Here is a 24,036-nt window from a genome sequence, read left to right as displayed (position 1 = left end):
TAAAGACGGTTTAAAACGTGTATATCTCGGGAAAAAAATCAATTTAAAAAACAATTAAGTTCAATTTTATAGACCATAAAATTATGTTCATATATTCTTGAATTTTTCTCTCATCGCTCAAATCAATTTAGACATTTGAAGACCTTGAAAAATTATTCAATTTTAAAAAATTCATTCAAAACTTTTATAAATGAGCATTTCATTTAATGTGACCAAGTAATTAAAAAACAAAAAAATAATTTGTTATCATAAAAAGACAATTATATTCATTTGAAAAATACGTTAAAATTGTCAATTTTCCTATGACAAAATTGATACCCATTTAATAAAAAAAATTATTCAAGTTTGAACTTCAAATAAATAAAAAATTATATATATATATTATAAATAGATAAATAAAAGTAGCCAGAAACCTAGAAGAGGAGGAATGTTGTCAAAATCCATTTTTTAGATATATATATTTTTTAAACTATTTTTAATTAACTATATTTTTTTTTATATTACCATTTAAATAGATGATATTCACCTTAATATTTGATCATCATTAAACTTTTTAAATAACTAATACTTAATATATTGTTTATTCTGAAGATTTTTTCAAACATAATATATCTAATAATTAATTTATTAACAACTTATTTATATTAATAATATATATTATATTATATATATACATATACAGTTTGCATGTATATAAAAAGTTTCAAAGAAAAACTTGATTTTTTTAGTTTAAAATGATGAAATTAATTAATTTTTTTTTTATATATATATATATATATATATATATATATATATATATATATATATATATATATATATATTCAGATTTAAAACAATAAATTTTATTTAATTAGTTGAGAAACTCATAAATTAAGTTAAATATTTTGATATAAAAAACAAAATAATATCTGAAGATGATGCCATAATGCGCAGTAGTCAACAGTATTATTGGATTTACTTCTAATGACTTCAACTTTACGTAACTAATTACATTTATTTAATTCGGTTTTGCCTCAATTCTTCTTATTTCATGACCTTATCATCTAAATAATTTAACTATTGAAATGATATTAGTATACTAATTAATATTTTTATTATATTTAAATAAATTTATATTCAATAATATAGTTATATTACTGAGTAATGATAGAACAAAAATTTAGTGCACGAATTAATATTGAAATATGATAGGGAGAAATTTCAATTTTTCACTAATATGCTCTCAAGTGACAACATTATTTTCGACATAATTTATGACATTAAATTTTTATTCTTTATCATTACTCGATATTATTATCATAGTGGGATTGAGATGAGATTATTTGAGAGAGAAATGAAAATGTTGAATTAATAATTTTGATATTAAAAATGTTAATATGTTTTAGAATTTATACAATTCACATCAAACATGCCCATTATAATTGTTTATATGAGAAAATATTAAGGAATCAATAGTTTTATTGGATTTACTTCTATTGACTTCATCTTTATGTTTCATGTAACTAATTACATTTATTTATTTAATTCAATCGGTTTGCCTTCTTCTTATTTCATGGCCTTATAAACTAAATAATTTAACTATTAAAATGATATTAGTATACTAATTAATATTTTTATTATACTTAAATAAATTTATATTCAACAACACAAATATATTATAAACAGATATATTATAAAGTAATGATAAAGCGAAAATTTGGTGCATGATTAATGTCGGAAATGACGTGACAACACATGAATGAACTTAAAATCTAATAAGGAGAAATTTCAAGTCCACTAATATGGACCCACTGACCACATTATTTTCAACATAATTCATGACACTAAATTTTCACTCTTTATTCTTACTCTATATTATTATCATAATCTGATGTGTGATCGAGATGAGATTATTTAAGAGAAAAATTAAAATGCTGAATTAATAATTTTCATATTAAAAATGTTAATATGTTTTAGAATTTATAAAATCCACATCAAACAAGCCCAATTTATAATTGTTTATATGAGAAAATATTAAAGAATCAATTATTTTATAAAGTTATTGGGCATGCTCCACGTGGATAATAGCCAGGTGGCTTTTATTGATTTTTTTTCTCATTCGTCAAACATTATTTTCAATATGGACCAAATATGTGGGCAATATTTATGGCCCACAACATTAATTTTGGCAACTATTATTTCTTTCTTTAGCCACTATTTATGAAAATTCTATTTTTAGATCTATTAATTCAAAGCTTAATAATGTTTATTTGTAATCTCAATATCACCTATAATTTTCTCTTTTCATAAACAAAAGATGGTATGTTGAGAAATCCTATATACCTTATAGCTAACATATTCGAACTTCAAAATATCTTAAATCAAAAATTAAGTGATATAAAGTTATCTAGTTATATGGGAAAATAAATTAAAATTTCTTAAAAATATAATGAATATACTTATGTTTGATATATGCCCATAATTTTTTTTTTATAAAAAATAAATAAAAATAATGGTTAATTATCCATATACATAAATGCTCTAAGGAGCTTTCAACTTCCTCGTCTAGCCGTTTTATCATTAATTTAAGCCTAATTCAAATTAATATGGAAAAACATATAAATAAACTCTTTAACTTTTCCCCCCTTAATTTTCATATTCACTTTATAATTTACCTTTTCTTTATTTAGGCACTTAACTTTCCAAAATCCAAACAACCATCATTTATGTGATTCATTATGCATAATTATTTTATTTTTTGTTTCAATTTTATTAAATATTTTTAATTAATATTAAAAGGAAACAAGGCAAATAATTTGCTTATGTCTATACATTTCTTGAAATGAAAATGAGACCCCACATATTAATTAATCCACTAAATTAAGTTGATATTATATGGAAACTGCTTAATGGATGGCTGGCTGCATTATTATTTTGTTTTAAATACTCAATAAATTTTCTATTTAAAATTTATCAATGATTTAAGAGCTAGTCAAGCATAGCATAAGAGACTTAAAGTTTTTGAATCTAATTTAATTTTCCAATTTGAGTTTATGAGAGGATGTAGTTTAGGGTTTTGATGGCTCACACCCTGAAAAAAACAAAATAATAATAATTATTAACCTCTTAATTTTCTATTTGTTTTTAATTTAATTTATTCTTTTTATCGATAATTTTCCAAATATTTTATTTAAGTTTACCATTTTTTTTCAAACCCACTCAAACTCTATTTTTCATTCTCATTTTATTAATCAATTTCACTTTATTTTAGAACTCTTCCAATTGTTCCAAAATAACATCCATATCCTAATATTTGTTTATCACATTTTATACGTTTTTAATTAAAACCGAATTTACATTTAATATCTTGGACTAAAAGTAAATACATTTGAACTACTAATTATTGTGTTGAAATCAATATTCTTTTCATAAATGGCTATAGATAAGCCAAGATAAAAAAGAAAAAAAAAAAAGTGGTTGAAGTTTTGTAATGGGAATTTAATTAAAAGCCATCATAAGTTGAATATATTATTATATATAGGAGGTAGGAGTTAGGAGTTAGGACCGCATGAATGCATGATGATCATGATCCATGTTTGTTTCATTGTGAAGTGATGGTGATCGATTAAATTCAAACTTCTCAACGGAACCTAACCCTAATAAATTGAGTGGTTGAATGTCAAGATTATGGGTTTACATACACTCTTAGTACCCATAATGACAACTAATATCTAATCATGGCTTTAAGCCAAACTTTAAACAAGCTTTAACAAAAATGAAAATGTTTTGTTGTTGATAAAAATTGTTTGTGTTCTTATATATACTAATTCAGTATAATCTAATGATTTATGAAAATTCATGTCAAACATTAACTTATTTGAAAATGTTCATTTTAAAAATTATTTTGTAGCGGAAAAATAAAATATTTAAATATGTCAATTAAATTAGTAAAAATGTGGGGGGAAATTATCGATATTTTCGGTATATTAAAAATATCGCAACGCAAAATATTGAAAATTCGATTTTTTGAGTATATAAGGTAGGGTACCGATATCGAAATTATCGGTACGGTACCAATATTTTTGGTTTAGACTCCAAACCCTATTTTTGTTCGTTTTTCCGATTTCGTCGTCTTTATCTAGCCATTATATTTTTTAACTTTTCATAAACAAAACAAACTTACTAGAATTGTTCTAGTCAGCGTTAATTGCAAAAAGTAAGTTATTTCTATATTTTTACTGTTTTTACTATAGATTTAGTTGTTAGAATCTTGTTAAATTATAGTAGAGGTTACTGATGATGTTGGCGATAGTTAGATTAATATGTATTTGAAGGTTATGTTCTTGTAAAAACACAATAACTATATTTTATCAAAAGAATTTATTTTTCAGCGTCTATGAACGTGATGTTCAACGCATTTTTAAATTAAAAAACTTAGTTTTAAAAAAAAAATCATGTTCAGAGTCTATGAATGTTATGTTCAGCGCCTATAAACGTATATTCAGCGTCTTTTTCATTTAAAAAAATTTAGTTCTTTTTCTAAAGAATTTGATGTTCAGCGCTTATGAACATCAAGTTCATCGCCGTTTTTCAGTTAACATAAATTTTTTCAAAAGAATTTAATGTTTAGCGCATATTAACGTCATGTTCAACGCATTTTTCAATTAAAATACACAATTTTTTTTAAAGAATTTAATGTTTCAGCGCCTATAAAACATGTTCAATGCCTTTTCCAGTTAAAAAAACTTAATTTTTTTTTCAAAATAATTTTACATTCAGCGCCTTTCTGGTTTGAAAAATATTCAAGTTTTTTTGAAATTGAAATGTTAAAACAACTTGAGATTTTAAAACATGATCAATTATTCAAATACATATTAATCTAACTATCATCAACATCAGCAATATCACTTCATATTGTGTATTTTGATGTTAATTAACTTCACTTTCCAAACATGAAATTGTTTAAAAAAAAATTACCATTTTTTAAAATGAAAAGAAAATAAAAGAACATGGCCTTGTTCTTGTTTTTACAAGGACATATTCTCCAGCTAAAACATGGCCTTGTTCTGTACCTTTCGAGTTCAACGGACGATTTGTTCAATGATTCATCTTATCTGACGTTGACTCGGTTAATCCTGAACATTAAAATCGAAAAAGTTAGGCATTATCTATACAAAATAAAATGTTTTTGTATAATTAAAGCTGAAAAACCTTCCATTACGACAGAAAATTTTGTAGTGTTTGAGTTCACGCAATAAATAGATCTAGGGTTTTTGGTTTGACGATTTTCGTCGGAGAGAGTTGAGAAAGAGATGAAATGACGTAAACGTGCAAGAAATGAATTTAGATTTTTTTTTTATTTTTTTATCTTTTATTTTTTTCTCTCCCCTACGCATGTGACAAGACACGAAGAATGATGCTTTCGATACACTTCGTTGCCCGTATTATTTTTATAAAAAATTAATTATGTCAAAATTTAATAAAAATATTAAAACCTAATATTTAGACCTAATATCTCTAAAACCTTTGCACTATGTCTATGTTACCAGATTTTTCTAGAAGAATTCTTAACCTATCATCAATGATTTTTTGTTTAGAATTATAATTAAAAATTCATTAGTTAAACATAAATAATATAGGATAAAATTCTTTACAACATTATATATTAATAGGACCAAATAAACTACAAATTAATCATATTTATACCTTAAATATAAAATTATATTTAATAGCACATATTATAAGATAATAATAGTTCCATTAAAATATTTCATATTTAACTTATAATTTTTTTCGAATAAATTTTTTATATAAAATTATTATTATTTCCCTTTTTCTTTTACTTTTAAGGTTTTATATTTTAATTAATTTTATTATTAATATATAATATTAAAATTATTAATAATAATATTTTCTTTAAAATAACCACTTGATATTATTTTTAAATAATTAAAATAATATTTTTAATAAATAAATTAAAATTATTATTATTATTTTAATTATAAATAAATAAATAATATAATTATAACATTATATATATAATATAAATATAATTAAGAGAAAGAAAAATAAAGAATCTCATTATTTTTTTTTAAAGAGGAATGGAGAATTATTGAATAATCAAACTATTCTTGTGAAATGGCATCCACTAACCAAGAACCAACAACCCTAATTAATGTTTTTTCCATTCCAAGGTAGAAAACCCTCCAACAAAGCACCCTTAAGATTTTATTTTTTCCATTCCAAGGTAAAAAATCATTCAACCAACCACCTTTAGGTCAGACAATCATAATAAATTCATTTCATTATCCAAATATAGCATATTTATTCTTTTTCGTTTTTTCAAACAAATTTAGAACTCTCAAAGTATCTATTATGTAACTTTCATAATCTTATATATATATGATTTTTCATATATATTTTCAATAATGTATGGATAAAAATATACCCACCCTAGTAAAAACTATGGTACATATTAACAATGTGACATTTTTTACATCATAATCTTCATCTCTTTTTTAACCAATAAGTAAATATCAGATGAGTCAGTTACTTGTATAAAAAAAACTCAGTAAAAAAAGGATTAAATCTCTTGAAAAATCATGAGGGCACAAATAGGTTTGATATGAAATGAAATTACATATACATGACAGAAAGATGAAGATCATCACAATGGAGCAAAAGCACATGCGGCGGCAAAAGAAATAAATAAAATGAAGGGAGAAAATACTCACTGTACAACATCGATCTCTATACAGATGTATCATATATATATATATATATAGATATCGGTTTTCTGATCTCGTTAGTTAGTATGATCCAACAACACTTTCTTTTGTGCATTCAAGCGTGGTCAAATAAGCGTTAATATTCTTGTCTATTATTGTCACAGATCCGACTTTCCATTAAAATCATATCCAATCGCTGCTGGTGGTGACCTCGATACATTAGGTGCTGATGGTGGAGCTGTAAGGGCATAGGTAAGCCTGGATGATGAACTCTCTATTAAACCCGCAACTCCAGCAGCTGATAATTGTGCATTTGAAGGAAGGAAAAGGTCGTGCTTTTGGTCTTTGTAAGCACCCCATACCTGCACATTTTTCCATATGAGATTGCGTTTGGAAATGAAACTTAATTAGTCAAACACAAATTAATAAATTTATTGGCGGTTTCCACATCCAACAAACAGAGAGGGTTTCCAAATGGGATATCTGGTTTTTGAACTTACATCAGAAGCGTTTAATATTTCTCGCACTTTAGCACAGTGGGCTCCTTCTGTTGCAAAAGCATGCAAAACCTGTAGAAGCATTGATAGACCCTATATGTTAAGTAATAGTGTCCAACAAACCATATTTATTTCTATTAATCCAGGAAATGTCAAGAACCATAACAGATTTTTTTTCTTTCTTTTAATCATTAAAAGGCAAACACAGAAAAACAAATGGGGATTGAAATGAGTATAAATCAGATTATTTAGTTGTTCAGCGTCTCATTAAAAACTCTCTAAATCTTTTTCATCATAAATACAAGGAATTTTTCTTTTTTGCAAAAAAGTAAAAGAGATATATATAGCATTCACGATGGAATAAATGTTAACCAACCTCAATAGCTAGCACCCGGCCAATGGATGCTTCAGATTCACTCCACTTCATCTGTGAGCAAAGTCCACTTCTTCCTCCAGCCCTCCAATCAAGAAGAGCAAGAAGCACCTCAACAAGACCAGCTCTGCATCAATCCGATCAACCCATTTAATAAATTCCATTTTCAATAGCAAAATGTGCAGAATTATGAAGATTCCTCACATGAAAAGCATCAAATTGTGTAAGAATTGCAGTAAACTAACCCACGTTACAATCAATAGAAACTATATTACTACTACTCAGAACCTTATTAGCATGATCAAGCCAAGAATATGAGGTGTTAAATGTTTTGAATAATTTAAACTCACTTAAGTCCTTGTGCGACAAGGGCATCCCTAGCTCGGTTTCCAGCAACTACAACACGCTTTAGTGTCTCCAGAGCCAGTATGCTTCCACCAGGCCAGCCAATAGCTTTCATTAGAAGAGGAACAACCTGCAAACAAGAGGAAGACGAGTAAAAACAGAGTAAAGGGACAATTTTTTTTTAAAACAATATATAATTTTTACGCCGGCTAGGCCTCCTTGACACTTCAAAATTCCATTTTTTGATCAAGAACCAAGAATAGTTACATATTTACCATACAAGAAGACAATAAAGCGTGTCAAATCAGCAAACCAAGATAATATTAATATCTAATACCAATATTTATAAAAAGCATTCAAATTATTCTGGAATAACTCTGTTTCTTAAAAAAAAAACACTACACATACCTGAGGTGTTCCTACACTAGTAGTGGCCATAGCTTCAGCGCATGTTGTACTTGCTGCAAGTTGATGCAGGACACGTAAGCAACTCAGACGAACACGTTCTTGAGGAGTTGGTGAGCTTGGCTGAGTAGGATTATCGTCAGTTTGACACATTTCATCTGCATAATGTCCATTATTCATCTCTTCTGTGGACATTGTTTCCCGCTTTCCTTCATAGGCTACTGCAGACACAAGCTTTGGCACATACCCAAGGTACCCAACATGATCTGCAAGAGTTGGATGTACCCGCAATAGTGACACCAGTGCAGCCGAAAGAAGTAGGGGCAGCTCAGGATCAACTGCCTGGTCATAATGCGTGGCAGCAATTGAAGAAAGGTACTGATCTAACAGGCCTTCCAGAAACTTTTTTGGATTTCTAAGAGGAAATTTCGGATCTTTCAAGAAAAGTCTGACGTAAATTCCACCCACCTAAATTGAAGAAACTAGATAAGAAACTAGTTTCAAATGCATTCACATAAGAAGATTTGATTCATACCTGAGGTTCATCTCTCATTTCCTGCTGGCCAGATGCTTGTTCTGGTACATCCCAATCAACCACACGACCTTTCATCTGCTCACGGTATAGGTCTGACGCCATCGTAGCAATTTGTGCAGACAAAGAAGCTGCCATTGCTGGTGTCCACACAAGCTCCGGAGTCTCTGTAGTTTGATCAAGTGCAATTACAACAGCTTCACCAGGCCCATCCCTAATAATAGAAACCAGACCATCCGGCAAAAACCTTGCAAGCGTTATTGCCACTCTGGGTCCATGCATTGGTTGTCCAACAAGTTTCCCCATCAAAGATGCAGCTGCAGCTCTTTGTTGTAGAGGGATTTCTTCTGCAAGAAGTTCATTTACATATTCAGCATTGTTTGAATAGCATCTAAACCAGAAGAAAATAAAAATAGTGTGGAATTTTTTGAATGGAGAGAGAAAGAGATGTTTTTGATGTATTGTTCTCACAATAGGTTATACCTATTTATACAAGTGTAGGAGCTGATTTCTTTAATTAGAATACATCAGAATCCCTAAAATATCACAATTAATATAATTCTAATTTCCTCAATTAAGGTAAATCAGAATCCTTAGAATATCTCAACTATTTTATTCTAATATATATAAAAATAACTAAGAGAATAAAATATATCTAGTTTGACTATTTCCACAGTATATACCTTGCATGGGAAGGAGAAGTTCAAGAATGTACACCACTCCACCATGCTTGGCTGCCGCCCATGCTAGTTCTGGTGTGCTTGCTAAGGCGTAGAGAATATGAAGTGCCCCTTCACGGCAGTCAGGGGAAGAGTGGAGCATTTGTAACAAAAGCAAAAGACCAGATCCATCAGAAACCATGGCTTCCAAACAAGGAGCATGTGCAGTCAACAGAGAGAACACTGTCAAAGTAAGCTGAGGAATGTTGCACTTTGTTGTAGTAGCAGTTACTGACAAGCATTGAAAGAGAGGTAATAACTTTTCTCTAATAGAGAATACAGATGCCAACGGTGGATTGCTAGTCAGCAAGTTCTGCAGAAACAAAACAGGAATGTTAGGAAAGTAATGCTTCAAAATTTTCTACAGGAAACAGTTGACCAGAATTCAATAGCTTCTGAACCTGAAGTGATGTCAATCCAAATTCCAGTTTCTTAATCAGTTTTGGATCCTCCTTGTTCATTACTCTATCATCAAATTGTTCCAGAGAATCATCAGAAACATGCTGCCCATTACTTGCGATATCAGTGTCAGTGGACTGAAGTTGAGATGTATCGGAGGATGATCCATCCATCTGAACATCTGAAGTGGTAGTCAAGTGGTTGTGGACCAAACATGAAATAAAATCAACAAGAGCAAAGCAGAAAGCTTCTGGCTCGCTAATTTCTGAATCTGGTTGATCATTGTAGACCCTCAAATAAACATTACCAACAAACAGTTCTTTTGATAATGCTTCGTATGCAAAAGATTCTGCATCTTTTAGATCATATGAACCATCTGGGCCTTGGCTTCCTTGCTGCTGGTCCACAAATTTTAATAAATCTGCTCGCGTTGAAGAGTTCCATATAATCTGCAAAAACAGACGAGCTTGCTTGAAAACATATAATTAAATAGAAAACTTGACTGAGGAAACTTGGACAGCTCAACAAAATATTACTTAGAGAAGATCTACCAAGAATAATTTATTTTTTCATTCAATATTGGTAAAAAAAAATTAGGTAGCCATACAATTAAAAATAATCAGAAAGATTAAAACTAGAAGGCACCTATATCATATGTTAGTAAAGTACAGAGTTTCTCTTAAAAGAAATGATGTAGAGAGCAAAAGGAGAAATAGACTAGAATAGCCACAATGAAACGATATAACCTAACATCCAAATAGTAACTCATCTCTGACATTTCTAGGCATTAAATATCATTTAACTCTGCTGATGATATTTAGGGCATAGTAATCCATCTATGGTCCAGAAAGGACATTTATCTATCCCAGAAGAAGGCAAAAAGAAATAATAAAATTAATATCTACCTCTGGTGTCTCCAGATTTGAATTCAATTTTGCGAGGAGTTCTTTTGGCATAGGATCTTTCAGCATGCTGGCAAGTTTAGGGGTCAGCAAATTTCTCAGAACATCAGCAGCAGACTGATTATAGGGTGTTAGATTCTCCTCTGTGGCCAAACCACTAAGCTTTGACAATGCTTGAGATGCCAGAACAGCATGCAGATTCTTGGCAACTTGAACACTAGCACCCACACTGTGTGTCTTCTTTACGTCAGATTCCTCAGCAGTAGAATCAAATTGAAACAATAACGGCACAAGGTACCTGAAACATGACCAAATATTCAATTAATGCCAGAAATCAAGAAACTGAGGATAATGTCATGATGAAGCATAGTATCCCTGATTTCTATCTCCTATATGCATACTCCATTTGACAAAATTATTAGGTCTTAGATCATTCGTGCAGATGGGGAAACACACTCCATCATACAATCAGTAGCAATAATATGCCATAAAACGACATGCCTGCCTTGCTCAAATTGATGAGAGTTCTAAACAAATAAATAATGGGTGGAGAATGGAAGAGAATAAGTCATACCCAATGACCCAAAGGATTTATATTTGTTGCTGCCAGTGTGAAAAGATAAATTATTATGTCTGTGAAAGGGAATAATCAGTTCAGGCAACATGTTTTGACAGATGAAGCTTATCTATTGGTTAAATTTATTTTGCATTCATGCTGCTCTAGCTGGAACGAAGTGTTTCAAACAAAACACACGCCATCCTAATGATCATTTGTATTGAATAGGAGGACAAGTGATATGGTTATATGGAGCTACCCAAAATAAACATGAAAAGGACAGAAAAGACTTACAATTAGATTTTTTTTAAAGAAAAGACTTACAATTATAATTGGCACATAAATGATATCTAAACTTAGAGCCTCACTATGACAGTATAAATAGTAGGTTTAGAAGAAAATGCATTGAACCAACCATAGAACACCAGCCTTTAGTAAGGCTGTCTGTAGCTCTGAGGAGATAGAAACTTTTGCAATAGTCTCAAGTGCGGCATCAACAGCGGGAGCTACAAGCTCAAGTTCAGTGCAGTGTACAATATCCTCCACCAGTCCAGAAAATCTGAGTATTTCATTTCTGGCACTTTCAAACTGACTCAGAACAGAAAATGTTCGCATCACATTTGTGACAATAATAGCTGACGGTTCGGTAGGAGGAGTCATTGGCTGAACCACACACATGCATCGGGAAAGAAGAATAGCAAGCAGCTGTATTCCACCATCTCTTACAAACTCTTCGCCATTTAGTGAAGAACATGCACACCTGAACATCCATGGTTATAAAAACTGAACAAAGAAAAATTTGACAAGATAAGAAATTAACAATTAAAACAGGAGAGGCAGCAAAGGAACTTACGTCAACCAAAGCAGCTCGGAAGCAGCAACTAGAAGAGGTGCCCTATCAGTTGAAAGGAAAATATTATCATCTTTGTCCACAGTGACTGCATTCAATAGCATTGGATACCCAGCATATTTAAATGGCTCCAATACATCTCCATATCGCCTGTACAAGATGCATTGTCCCTTCAGTAGAAGAAGTAATCTCCAAGGCTGAGGACCTTGTAACCCCTGCATGGTAGCCTATACCAACCAACAAGAATAAGATTAACAAACATTAGCAAACTGCACAAGCAACCCTGTATAACGGCCTTGGGACAATCAGTGAACATGGTATTTAGGAATACTTGAATTGAATTTTTAACTACTGTATTAGTCACATGTCAATAAAAAATGTAAGTGGTCCAATTGTTCTCTATAACTACAGTTCAGACAGAAGAAGGATTGCAAGAAGATGAAACAAAGTAACAACAATCTGCATAATATACCTTTTCCACTAAGCAATGTCCAAACTGTCCTCAATAACCATATTTTATTCCTAGATCTTTATGTCTTTAACTATTTACATACAACTCAACCATCAAAAAAGCAAAAATAAAGGTTTAAAAGTATGCCTTTAAAAGCAAAATATCACCAGCCTAGCCTACACACAACTCAACCATCTTTATTAGCATGTCTAGAGTATGTGATCCATGCATTAAAAAAGTTGCATGATGAATAGTCATAATTATAATTAGCACACTATATCACGCACAAAACAAAAACCTGAGCAGAAAGAATAGTGAGATAGACCTATATGCAGACTCTTTTCAGAAAACCAAGGATCCCCAGTGAGTCAGTTTAGGTTATTGTTTTTTAGTTATTGAGGATGCTGACAAGAACAGTGTGTCATTCATGATTAAGAAACCTTTAAACAAATGTCCTTAAAGATTGGGAAAACAAACCCACAGTTTTGTTGGAATAATAGTCAGCTCCACCGGTAAAGAAAATATGATATTAACCAAAGGCACATATTTTTTTTTTCTATTTTGCACAATGTTCATGGCCAAGAAAATAAGCTCACTGAGTTCTTTAAAAAAGTTAGCAAGCAATTTGCAATTTACCTGCAGACGTTCATAAGCTTTCTGCACTGCAAGAAACTTCTCTCTTCCTTGGGGGTTTTTATCAGGATGGTATTTCATTGCAAGTTTCCTATATTGCCTTTTAAGTTTTTCTTCATCTATATTCTCAATCTGCTTTGATATGCCAGGAGTCTCCTCAGACAGTTCTACAGCATGTGTAGCCTTAAAGTCATCTTTGGACACATCATCTAAGGATATTTCCAAGATTTTGCAGGCTTCTTCCTCAGATAGATCCATAGGTCTTCGTGTCAATTCTTCACGCCACATTACCAACAAAGACTGTAGCAGCTCAACATGTTCCACTATAGGCCAATTTGGAAATCGAATTTCATCACATAAGTTTCGAAGGTAATAACGGTGACACCACATTTCATCCCTCAACTCAGGATATGTTACTGGTGGCATTGGAGCATAATCATACAGACAATGACAATGTTGGGATAGTTTCTGAGGGAAGTCCCCAAGGTGTTGCAAAACCTGAAATGAGACTATATGTTAGAACTAAATTTCAGATTCAGAGTTAGATATGACACTAATGAATACACCCCCTTCACCTGGCGAATCAAATTTTCTGCCCTCATTTTGTAAGTCCATATGATTTCTGGAGTATCAGAATCAGCAACCATAGCTGCAGCAAAGGCAGCTGGACCACTTCGATCCAATACATAAAGCAGAGACTCGGGAAGAAGACCTCCCAACACACTACGTTTGGCCAATGGCAAAGAAGAAGAAACTGCGGCTTCTTCGCCACCATGAAATGCTTGATGGACATGTGTAACAGAGAACAATTGTGCAATCGAGAGGAGATTTGATCCAGGGTATGCCAATGCGAAATAAAATGCTCCTGTACCATACAGCTTTATCATTGCCTTAGGATTTCTTGTGACAACGGACTTCAATAATGCTGCAGCATTCTCTACAATAGTTGGTTCTCCGGTAAGCATGGCCTGATTCCATAAATTAAGAAATGAGAGAAATAATTCATTTGAGTATCAGATACATAATTCTTATAGTTATAGCCAGGAGATCATACATATTTGTAATGTTCTAAAAATAAAGGTAGTGGACACATATATCCTCATTCCAAAAACAAATTAACTACACAAGAAGATGATGCATTAAAAGAAGTAATTTGCACAAATCCACATTCACATAAAAAGATATAAATCACTCTTGTCCTTAAAGTAGTACAAAATATCCTCACAAAATTTGTAGCACATCTAAATGGGGTTTCATAGAATTGATGTTCACAAAACAAAAATCTTCTAAATAAATTCACCCTTCAAATGATAGATATCTTCACAAAACGCAAGAACAAAAATCATCCACCCTTCCATGCAGATACATTTCTGTACATACTAAGAAGAAACTCATAAAATTGTGACCCTTGTCAAGATCAAATTCTATAACACACAAAAACAACCTCCATACAGGGTAAACATGTAGAAACCACTACTCCCTAAAAAAATGCTTGACTTTCTAAGACAGATTAAGAAATTCTAGTCACCTCTTCATAAAAACCTTTATCTTCAGCAGTTACCTAAAATCTTGTGGTTCAAATATAGCATCTATATGTGATATTCACTCAACCCTGTCTGTGTATCTAAACAATCTCAGCACATAGAACTGAAACCAACAAACATGAAACTAAAACTCAAGGTTTACCTGTGCAATGTGTGGAAGACAGCGAGGACTTGACAGGATCCTTTTTACTCTTGGTGTTGGTGTAACTAGTTCTCCAGCATCATCTAAATCTGAATGTGCTGATACCATGCTGTGTAATATAGACAATGCTGCATCCCCAACCTACAAAGTAAGCAAATCTTAGGGAGCAACTGGAACAGACCAAGCAATATGTTTAAAAGTTCACTTCACATAAATGGATAACAATCGAGCAACAAGGACGCCTCCTACAAATCTTCTAAAGTGAGCTGCATAAACTTGTGTGTCAGATCATGGTCATGTGAGGTACCATAATGCCCAGACCTACACGCTAATGGTGCATGTGAGAATGTAGGCGTTGGGAATATTAGATATTAGAATATCAATTTAATATGATATGATCGAGAGTAATTATATTTGATCAGGATATTATTACCCAGTATTAGAGGTAATGTATCCTATAAATGGATGAACTCTATTATAAGTTAAATAACAAGTTCTCAATAATACAATCTGTCATTTTTCTAGACTATATACAGCTTAAACAAAAGAAAACAAAACAAAACAATCCAAGCCCATAAAGTAACCCGAAAAGATAATAATCTTCGGCATACAAAGAACTACACAACCCCTATATTTTTTTTTATTTAGGAAGATAGTATGATCCCCACAGTCATGACCCCTACTTCAACTTAAGACATTCTAAGTGGGAATCGAACCCATAACCTTTGGTCTCTTAGGCATCAACTCTTGCCACTTGAGCTCTATCCTAGTGGGTTAACTACATAACTCTTATATGTATCCCATGTAAGATGATCAGTCTCCCACTTTTAGATAATCGGCCTCAACGAAATCTATCAATAAGCCAGTCTTAGACCAAGTGATACACATATCTGCTATATCCTACCATCTGCTATATCCTACCATCTGCTATCTATTGGGTAACACCTACATGTCAACTCATTTTGCATGTAACAGGTAAGAAAAGTCCCATCAGATTACTAAAAATGTGTACATACATAACTCATGCAAATGCATGGGAAAAGCTTTCTACCCCTAATCTCACCCCAAACAAAAAGAACACCTCGCTGTCTCTTGATGGATGGTCCTAGACAAGTATTTAAGAGAATTTTTAGGAGAGTTTCACATTAATTAAACAATACTAATCCTTTTATTTAATATGAAATTAATAGTCCCATGACACTAATTATCTAAATATTTCTAAAATCACTTATATTCTAATTCTTCAAATTCAGCTAACCCCACAGGCATGACTTTCACTTCAATTAAGGCGTTCTAAGTGAGAATCGAACCGTGACCTTTGGTCTCTTAGAAAGCACCCTTGTCACTTGAGCACTAAGAAAACTAATGAAACCAAATCCACTATGCAGTACCCTGTTCTAATAATGCCTAGAATAATAAGAGAACTATTTCCACAAAACTAGTGAATATATACATGAAAAATGATTACAGCATTCAAATTCAGCATTTATTTATATGTAAGGAATATCTATAAAAACATTCAGAAAAAGAATTTTGGAAACAACTTCAACATGCCATAAAAGCAATTATTTGCTTCAAACAACAAATTACTTTGTTTTCAGTAAACTAGATTAACTATTAAATTGAGTTGACACTTCTAAACAACACACACTGCAATTATAGATTGTGAAATCTATTGATTCGGGTTGTTATATTTCCATATGCCAACATCATTATTTCTATAATCAACAAACAAAATCATTGTTCCTCATCCTTTTCTTTGTACCATTCCACCTGGCATGCAACACTATATTCATCAAAGCACCAAATCATGGCTTTTTAGGGGGGAAAACAGATCATGGAATTTTAAACCAACTAGGTATGTTGTAGAATGCCAACAAACTTCTGAGCATCCATGTTGACACATCTTTCATGGCAAGGAGGTCATACTTTGCTCAATAAAGGTATACTTGGGTTTAAGGGATGTAAGCAATAATCACATGAACTTAGTGTACATTAAAGCTAACTAACAGCACCTGAGTAGGAGTGAGGACAGGAACCCTAAGAGCCAGTGCCCACCGAAGTTCGCGTATATCTCTTAACCTCTTCCAGTCAGACATCCCAGAAGCCCAACACCTTGTTGTCCAATCAATAACCTGCTTTGACCAGGATCTCCTTATAGCATCCTTTTCCACTGGTCCAACTTGTGTGCCTTCCTTGTCTATAAACATCCATTCCTTGAGGGGCTCCATGAAAGCAGTTGCCGCTAACAAATTAGTTTGCAATGGAATAGCAGTTCTTTCTGAAGTTTCATGAGCGGATGTCAGAAGATCAACAGCCAGGACACATCCTCCAACTAAGACTGAAGCCTCTACATTTGTCAAAACTTTCATTAAAACCTGCATAAATATTAAATAGTTCAGAAAATTGCTGATAGATTTATAGCAATGATGCACAGCAGGTCAAGTGCTTTAATATACAATGATAACAAACATGTCAGATACTTCTATGGGATGCAAAGATAAGTTATTATAGGCTTCCAGAAATATTATGAGCAGCTCAGTGATGAACTGATAGGCTGGCAGCTTGATCAGTTCCAATTATGAATTCCCAAGAACTTACCAAACTAACCTGACAATTTCCAAACACCAGCTAAGTAACCTACTCAACATGAAAAGAGAATACCTCATGTTGCTAAGCCTGGTATGTACTGAAACACCTACAATTACTCTTCACATTTCTTTTGTTTCTCTCTACCAATCATATCTCTCCTATAACTAGCATAGAAAATTCCATAGAAACAGCAAATTTTACTTATCATGCAAACCATATTTGAAGAAAAATATTAAAAGGACTGAGAGAAGCTAACGTTGCTAACTTTGAGTAACAAGGTATCAAGCAAGAGTAATTCAAACTGTATTTTCTTTGGTAAAGTATAAATAAAAAATGATTCCATCATGCAGAAGAAAGAGATGCAACTGAAAAATTCAACTGTTTTCACAATTTTGGTAAAAAGAGAAGTTGTTGTAAAAATATAATTAGCTAAAACAATGTTTTTCTTCTATATTTGTGAAAATGTACAAACAAAAACATCAAATGGAAACAGTTAGCAAATGACCCGTTAGCCTTGAAAGAAGATTCAACACTAAGAACGTCATTGGAGATACATGATGAAGAACCTTTATTAATACAACTTCAACTTTTCGAAAAATAAAATAAATAAAATACTCCCTTTTGTCATTCTTTTTTTCCCCTTTGTGAATCAGAACAAGATAATACTCGGTAAGAAAAACAAAACAAACAAAATATCAGATTCATATACATAATTTTCAAGTGAAGATGGATTAGTACACTCTAAGACATGAGAATATTCTACTGATCTAACTTTTCCAATTCAAGGCATGCATTCCTTGATGAGATTACTGGACACGAGTACGACAAGTTGATAAACATAAATTGTGCAACAAGCAAAAGGAAACCAAATTTTGACCAAGAAAAGAGGAACATGAAGGACATGAGATCTAAGTTCAAATACCTTCAATAGTAGAAGAAGTCGGTGCCTTAAAGCCCTATCATCTGTCCTATCCAACAGGACAGCAATATGTGCAGTGCCCTCAAAAGGGCCAATTGTTTTGTAGTGCTGCTCATAAACTATAGCCATTGCCCTCGCACAGAGCTCCCTAACTGAAGATCCTCCTCCTCCACCGAAACCATCTAATCTTCCCATATCACACCAATCATCAGATGCACCCATTTCATCAGGAACTGCACCATCTACAGTCAGTCCAGTGTCTGCATCACATAGGAAGCGATGATACAAGGCTCTAAAGAAAGCAACGGGATCACGAAGTGGAAAATCCTGAACCCTCCCACTGCTGCCACTCTCAAGAAGCAAACGCAGATAATATTGGCCAACACAAACTTCCTTGGATAGGCTGGAATAGTTAACAAGGAATTCTGAGTAATTCCAAGATATAGAAGGTGCACAATCTTCCCCTGCCACAGACTTTATAGTTGATCTACCAGGAACAATATCTTCTGTTCTCTCCTTCTCAACATCTAAGTTATGAACCTCAGCCTGCAATGCCTGCCTCAATTCCTGCCTGGTCCGCTCATTCCAGATCAAGTCTGCACGATTATGATCCAGGCTAAATGCTCGCCAAAATTCAGGCCAATTACAAAGAAGTCTACCAGAACCCACAGGTGTGCTCTCTATAACAACCTGTGCAGGACCAGGTATCCCTGTGTTTAATACGCCAGACATATTTTGATCAACAGAATCTACAGGATTTAGAGCATTTGTTTCACTTAACTCCTGTAAACTTGTTGAGGGAGCATTCACGAAGTTACCAGTTTGTGGAGCTCCTGAATCTGTCAAACCATCATCTGTATTAGCAATTTGAGATATAGCACCTGGAACCACTACTGAACTTGGATCAGTTGCAGGCGTCTGCTGCCCATCTGGCCATCTTAAGGCCCCAGCATTGCTCTGCCTTGCCAAGTCAGCTTCAACAGTCTTAACTGATGATGTCAGATGTGCTGCACGACCCTTCCTCTGCTGAAGTAATCGCCTTTGTCGACTACTCAATGAAGATCCTTCTTGATCTAATGCATTTTGTGTACCATCAAGTGGAACCCCATCAAAACGGGTATGTAGATAAGCAACCAGGCCTGGAGGAAGCACTCTGGAGAGCAAATCGAGAGCAGGTTGATAAGAATCTGCCCACAGCGCCACAAGTTGACGGCTGATATCACAGCGTTCGCCAGAAGGAAGGAAAAAAGCATGCAACAAATGACGGAGCAAAGCACCATCACGCAAAGCAGCATCACGCATGAATTCTGCAGCAATTGCATCTTCTTCTGCAATTGTGCGCATAATCACAGCAACTGTCTCTCTTACAGTCCCAGCAGGATGTCCAAATAATGCAAATAAGCGACGACGTAAACCAGCTACTTGTCGCAACAACTCAACAAATACCGTATATTGAGTAGTATCCCCATGTGGTTCACAAATCATTGCCTCTAGAACTTCAACAATAGACATTGATAATAGCTGTGAAACAGACATAGGCCTTAATCTGTTGACAAGGATAATAACATTGCTATTACTAGCAAATAAAACAGATTTAGTGTGCATAACTGTAGCATGCCATTCTCCTTTGGTGTCAGTTACTAAATTCATATTTCCAGGCCCACCCCCGATAAGTACAGCAATAAGCCCTGCAGCTTCAGCAGCTACTCCTTCAGAACCATTTCTAAGCAATCCCATTATCCTCCCAACAGCAGCAGGAAAAGACATGACATGTGAGGCAGCACTTCTAGATGCAAGCAATCTACGCAAACATGCGATGAAACCTATAACAGTTGCAGCTGCCTTAGGTGAATGAGGAGGCAAAGGAGGGGAATCTGGAGGGAGGTTTGGAGCAGCAGGAAGCATTGTGATCAAGGCCATCAAGGTCACTTCTGGCACTTCTATGTTAGGAAGCACACCACCATAGCTAATACATGCATTAAATTCCCTAATTCTACGCCAAAACTTAGCCCTTGATCCGGGAATAGAGCCTCCTTCACTGACAGCATCCTTAGCAGCAGCAGCCAGGTGTTTTAAATGCATGGTCATGCTTTCGATGTCAGCAACATTACGTTGTTGTCCAATAGTAAGTTGCCCAAGTTGTAAGTGGACTCTCCCACAAGGTGGATCAATTCTATGTCCAGGCATTGTTAGCCTTGGTAGTACAGGTACTGGGCATTGACCCTGCATAAATCATTTCATTATTCTAAGCCCAAAAAAAGAATCTTTAGGATTATCTAGCCAGCAAAGATGAGGTTGTGAGGTAAATAACACCTATAATCCTCATGACAATATGTGTTCATTGTCAACCCAGAAGGTGAAAACTCAGTCATTTATCCAAGAATAATCACATATACCTACCTCTGATTGTAATGCGTCCCGAACTGCAGCAAGCAAGCTATCCCTCGATGTGCTAGAATATACCTGAAAAGCAGACTAGATATTATGACCAAATCTTATTGCTTTTATGTCTAAGTTACCAGATAAAGAATGTGAAAATCAATATTTATTTTAATCGACCAAAATTATGAGAATAAGAACTACTCACATGAATAGGGCAACCGTCATTAAATTCAACAGCAAACATTTGAGGCTCTTCTGCAAATCGCACGAGAGCACTCACGGAAGATAATGGACGGACAATAACCACCTGGATGACATAAAAATCAAGAAGATGTAACACTGTAAATGTTGTAGCTGATATAAAGACAGGAAACTTAAGATGTAATGTTTGGTTCTCCAGTTTTTTTTCCATCCACTACCAAAGGCCTTAACTAATGACAACAGTTGTTACCTCATAATTATCATGTCGTCTTTCAACAAGTGAAACCTTAGTGAGAATGAGCTGACGTGATACTGAATCGCCCTGTTCCCCAAGTCCTCCTTTTGGCCCGATTCCCAAACTAGATCCAGGAACATTTAAAGTTCCGTGAGCAGCAGATCTCAGCTTTGTAACTGACCACCCCCCAGAAGGAGTTTCTTCTGCTCGAATAGCTTCCTTGGCTTCGATTTTTATGTGGAGACAATTAATAAATATAAGAAATTGTAAACATGAATACCAAAGAATGAAATTAAGTGGATAGAAAAAATCAAATTGCATTAGGATAGTTAGTTACCCCTCATCTTAAGATACTCAGAGGGTGTGAGAGTTTGAGAATTGTCCACAGCCAGAGATAATCCAACAACAGACTTGGCAGTTTTTGTCTATCAAAATTCAAAAGGTTGTCATAATTTCACAATTCAAACATGAAAAGTTCTATGAATGAAAGGACATCCATACAAAATAGCGTGCACAAGCAGAAGTAGGCAAAAGTAGTTCAACAATTATGAGCAGACTAATCATAGAGAATTCCTTACCAAATGTGAAATAATAGCAGTATTTAAAGTCCCCGAGGTAGCTTGGAAAGCTTTTGATTTTCTTCCATATAATGGGCACAAAACAAAACCTCCAGGCTCATTGTTCTTCTTTCCATAAGCATCTGAAAGTAGTATAATTGCTGGAGAACTCATATCTCTAAAATCCAAGCACCAGCGAAGATCTCCAGATCTCACGTCAATAATTTCAACCCCAACATAAGTGATCTTCAATTTCTGTGAAAACAATCAATCAACAAACTGCTAACACCAAATGTGCTGTAGCATGGAAAAGAAAGATTGAGTAGGAAAGATACTATATATATATATATATATATCAACCAAAACCAGTACAAGATTATTATCATGGAAATATATCCATCAAGTGCTACTAAGCTAAAGAATGTGCCTGGAATCGCTAAGCTTCAACCCATGATTTTCTAACTGCTGAATGGATACATGAAGGCAAAAATTCTGAACTCCTTAACAATAGAAAGGAATCTGGAAATTGCACACCTAATAAGCAGGGTTGAGATATGAAGACAAATAAAGTTTCCACCAGAAAATAAAAGCTGATGGATGTGTACCAAGTAGTATGTCACCTGCTGTACAAGCGCATCTAACACATAAACTTCCAAGTACTATAAAATATCTAACTCACACTCTAAAGTTATCTTCAATATTCATGTCAGTGCTTCCTCATAAGGTAGAAATTAGACGACTATGCATGGTAAATCAATCTCTTTTCCTATTCTCATCAGTTGTAACTTTTTTATTATTATTAAATTTGTCATTCTTAGTCATGTAGGACTTTGTATTGATTAAAATTACATACCTTTCCAACCCATATTTATCCTTACTTAAAACAAATATCAAAGCTTGTCAATTTACCATCCTAAATGATAATTGAGTTTATATTGACCATATGTCATGAGATAATTCTCTAAGTAAAGATTTTCATTCAAATATCAAGATGAGAATACTTACAAAAGGAATCCATTCTGAAGTCCTCCTCCGTAGATGAAGTACAGGAAACTCAGCAACAGTACTGATCCTATTCCATCTTATCCTATGAAGCTCAGTCAAAATACTAGCCTTATACTTGGATGAAAACTTCATTCCCTTAAACTTCCCACGACCATCAGTCCTTACACTGATATTAAATTCCTGTGAATTATCATCCCTTCCTAAAATCGGAATCGCTCCTTCGAAATCGTTTCCGACATCATAAGAATTCGTGACAGAAAGCGTGGAAGGATCCAAAGTAATAATTGAATTATTCGATATACATAAAATTCTCTTATACCGTCCTCTCCACGAATGCTTAATAACCAGATACCTTGCCAAATACTCCTGCTCTTCGAGAGAATGTGGAGACGGAGCAGCAGCAGCAGATGAAGAAGAAGAGGAAGTAGTAGTTGAAGCCTCAGGGGGAGGGGGAGGATTATCGGATGCAGGATGACGGTTAACGTATTCCATTTGAGGTAGATAAGCAAGAGTATGCGATCGTGGCGGACTAGGGCGTAGAAAGAACCATAGTCCCGCACCGGCCGCCGCCGAGGGGGTCTCCCTGGACTGATTCGCCCCCAGTTCTTCCGGTTTTCTCGCTAAACCTACAGTAACAAAGACTGATCACACTAAACCCTACCTAATAATAGAAACACAATCAATCTTTCATAGAGTAAAAGTCAATTGATCGAATCCACAACAGAATACAAACTCAGAAGGAAAACAATAAAATGCGGATAATCCAAGAGGTCTAACCTTAGTGTATATGTGTAGTCGTGATATGCATCTGTTTGCTGTGAAATTGGAAGATGATCGTCGTCGTCGTCGTAAAAGTAGGAATTGAATCAAGGCAAAGTTGAAGAAGGTTATAGATAGAGATTGATGACGTGATATGGATGAAGAAGATCACAGCTATGAAGGGGGGCTCGGTCTCGGTCAGTACATTTTGTTCATGGCCGGGCTTAGCTTACCTTAGCTTAGCTGTTTTCTTTACCCGCGAAAGTGACAATAAAACTCACCTTATTTGCTAAACTTTACTAATTTCTGAAATAATTTAATTCATTGTTGT

The 24,036-nt window shown here is 33.6% G+C and overlaps 1 protein-coding gene across 1 annotated transcript; it reads right to left on the bottom strand.

Annotated features, from left to right (window-relative positions):
- Positions 1–6,655: 6,655 nt before the first annotated feature.
- Positions 6,656–23,936, bottom strand: LOC124912205 (dnaJ homolog subfamily C GRV2-like). Its single transcript, XM_047452769.1, has 23 exons — positions 23,724–23,936; positions 22,947–23,572; positions 21,963–22,196; positions 21,722–21,809; positions 21,400–21,608; positions 21,154–21,255; positions 20,967–21,029; positions 18,570–20,789; positions 17,071–17,433; positions 15,056–15,196; positions 13,945–14,337; positions 13,373–13,867; positions 12,289–12,512; positions 11,851–12,195; positions 10,883–11,177; positions 9,980–10,426; positions 9,543–9,891; positions 8,863–9,206; positions 8,331–8,795; positions 7,928–8,052; positions 7,581–7,704; positions 7,208–7,276; positions 6,656–7,069 (listed from the first exon to the last, which is right to left on the bottom strand). The coding sequence occupies exons 2-23, from the start codon at positions 23,436–23,438 to the stop codon at positions 6,866–6,868; spliced, it is 7,791 nt and encodes a 2,596-aa protein (XP_047308725.1). The 5' UTR covers positions 23,439–23,572; positions 23,724–23,936; the 3' UTR covers positions 6,656–6,865.
- Between the last annotated feature and the right edge of the window lie 100 nt (positions 23,937–24,036).

The sequence above is a fragment of the Impatiens glandulifera genome, chromosome 8 (assembly GCF_907164915.1).
Source record: "Impatiens glandulifera chromosome 8, dImpGla2.1, whole genome shotgun sequence".
Classification (NCBI taxonomy): domain Eukaryota; kingdom Viridiplantae; phylum Streptophyta; class Magnoliopsida; order Ericales; family Balsaminaceae; genus Impatiens; species Impatiens glandulifera.
The sequence above is the reverse complement of the archived record's forward strand: the minus strand, read 5'-3'. Positions and strand labels throughout refer to the sequence as shown.

What these genes read in the sequence shown, in the direction of transcription:
- LOC124912205 (XM_047452769.1), bottom strand. Translation starts at nt 23,438, where the DNA reads ATGGAATACGTTAACCGTCATCCTGCATCCGATAATCCTCCCCCTCCC. An exon ending in GTCTTCCACACATTGCACAG is followed by an intron (nt 14,338 to 15,055) that starts GTAAACCTTGAG and finishes TTATGGAATCAG; the next exon opens with GCCATGCTTACCGGAGAACC. An exon ending in CAAATCTGGAGACACCAGAG is followed by an intron (nt 10,427 to 10,882) that starts GTAGATATTAAT and finishes CTGTTTTTGCAG; the next exon opens with ATTATATGGAACTCTTCAAC.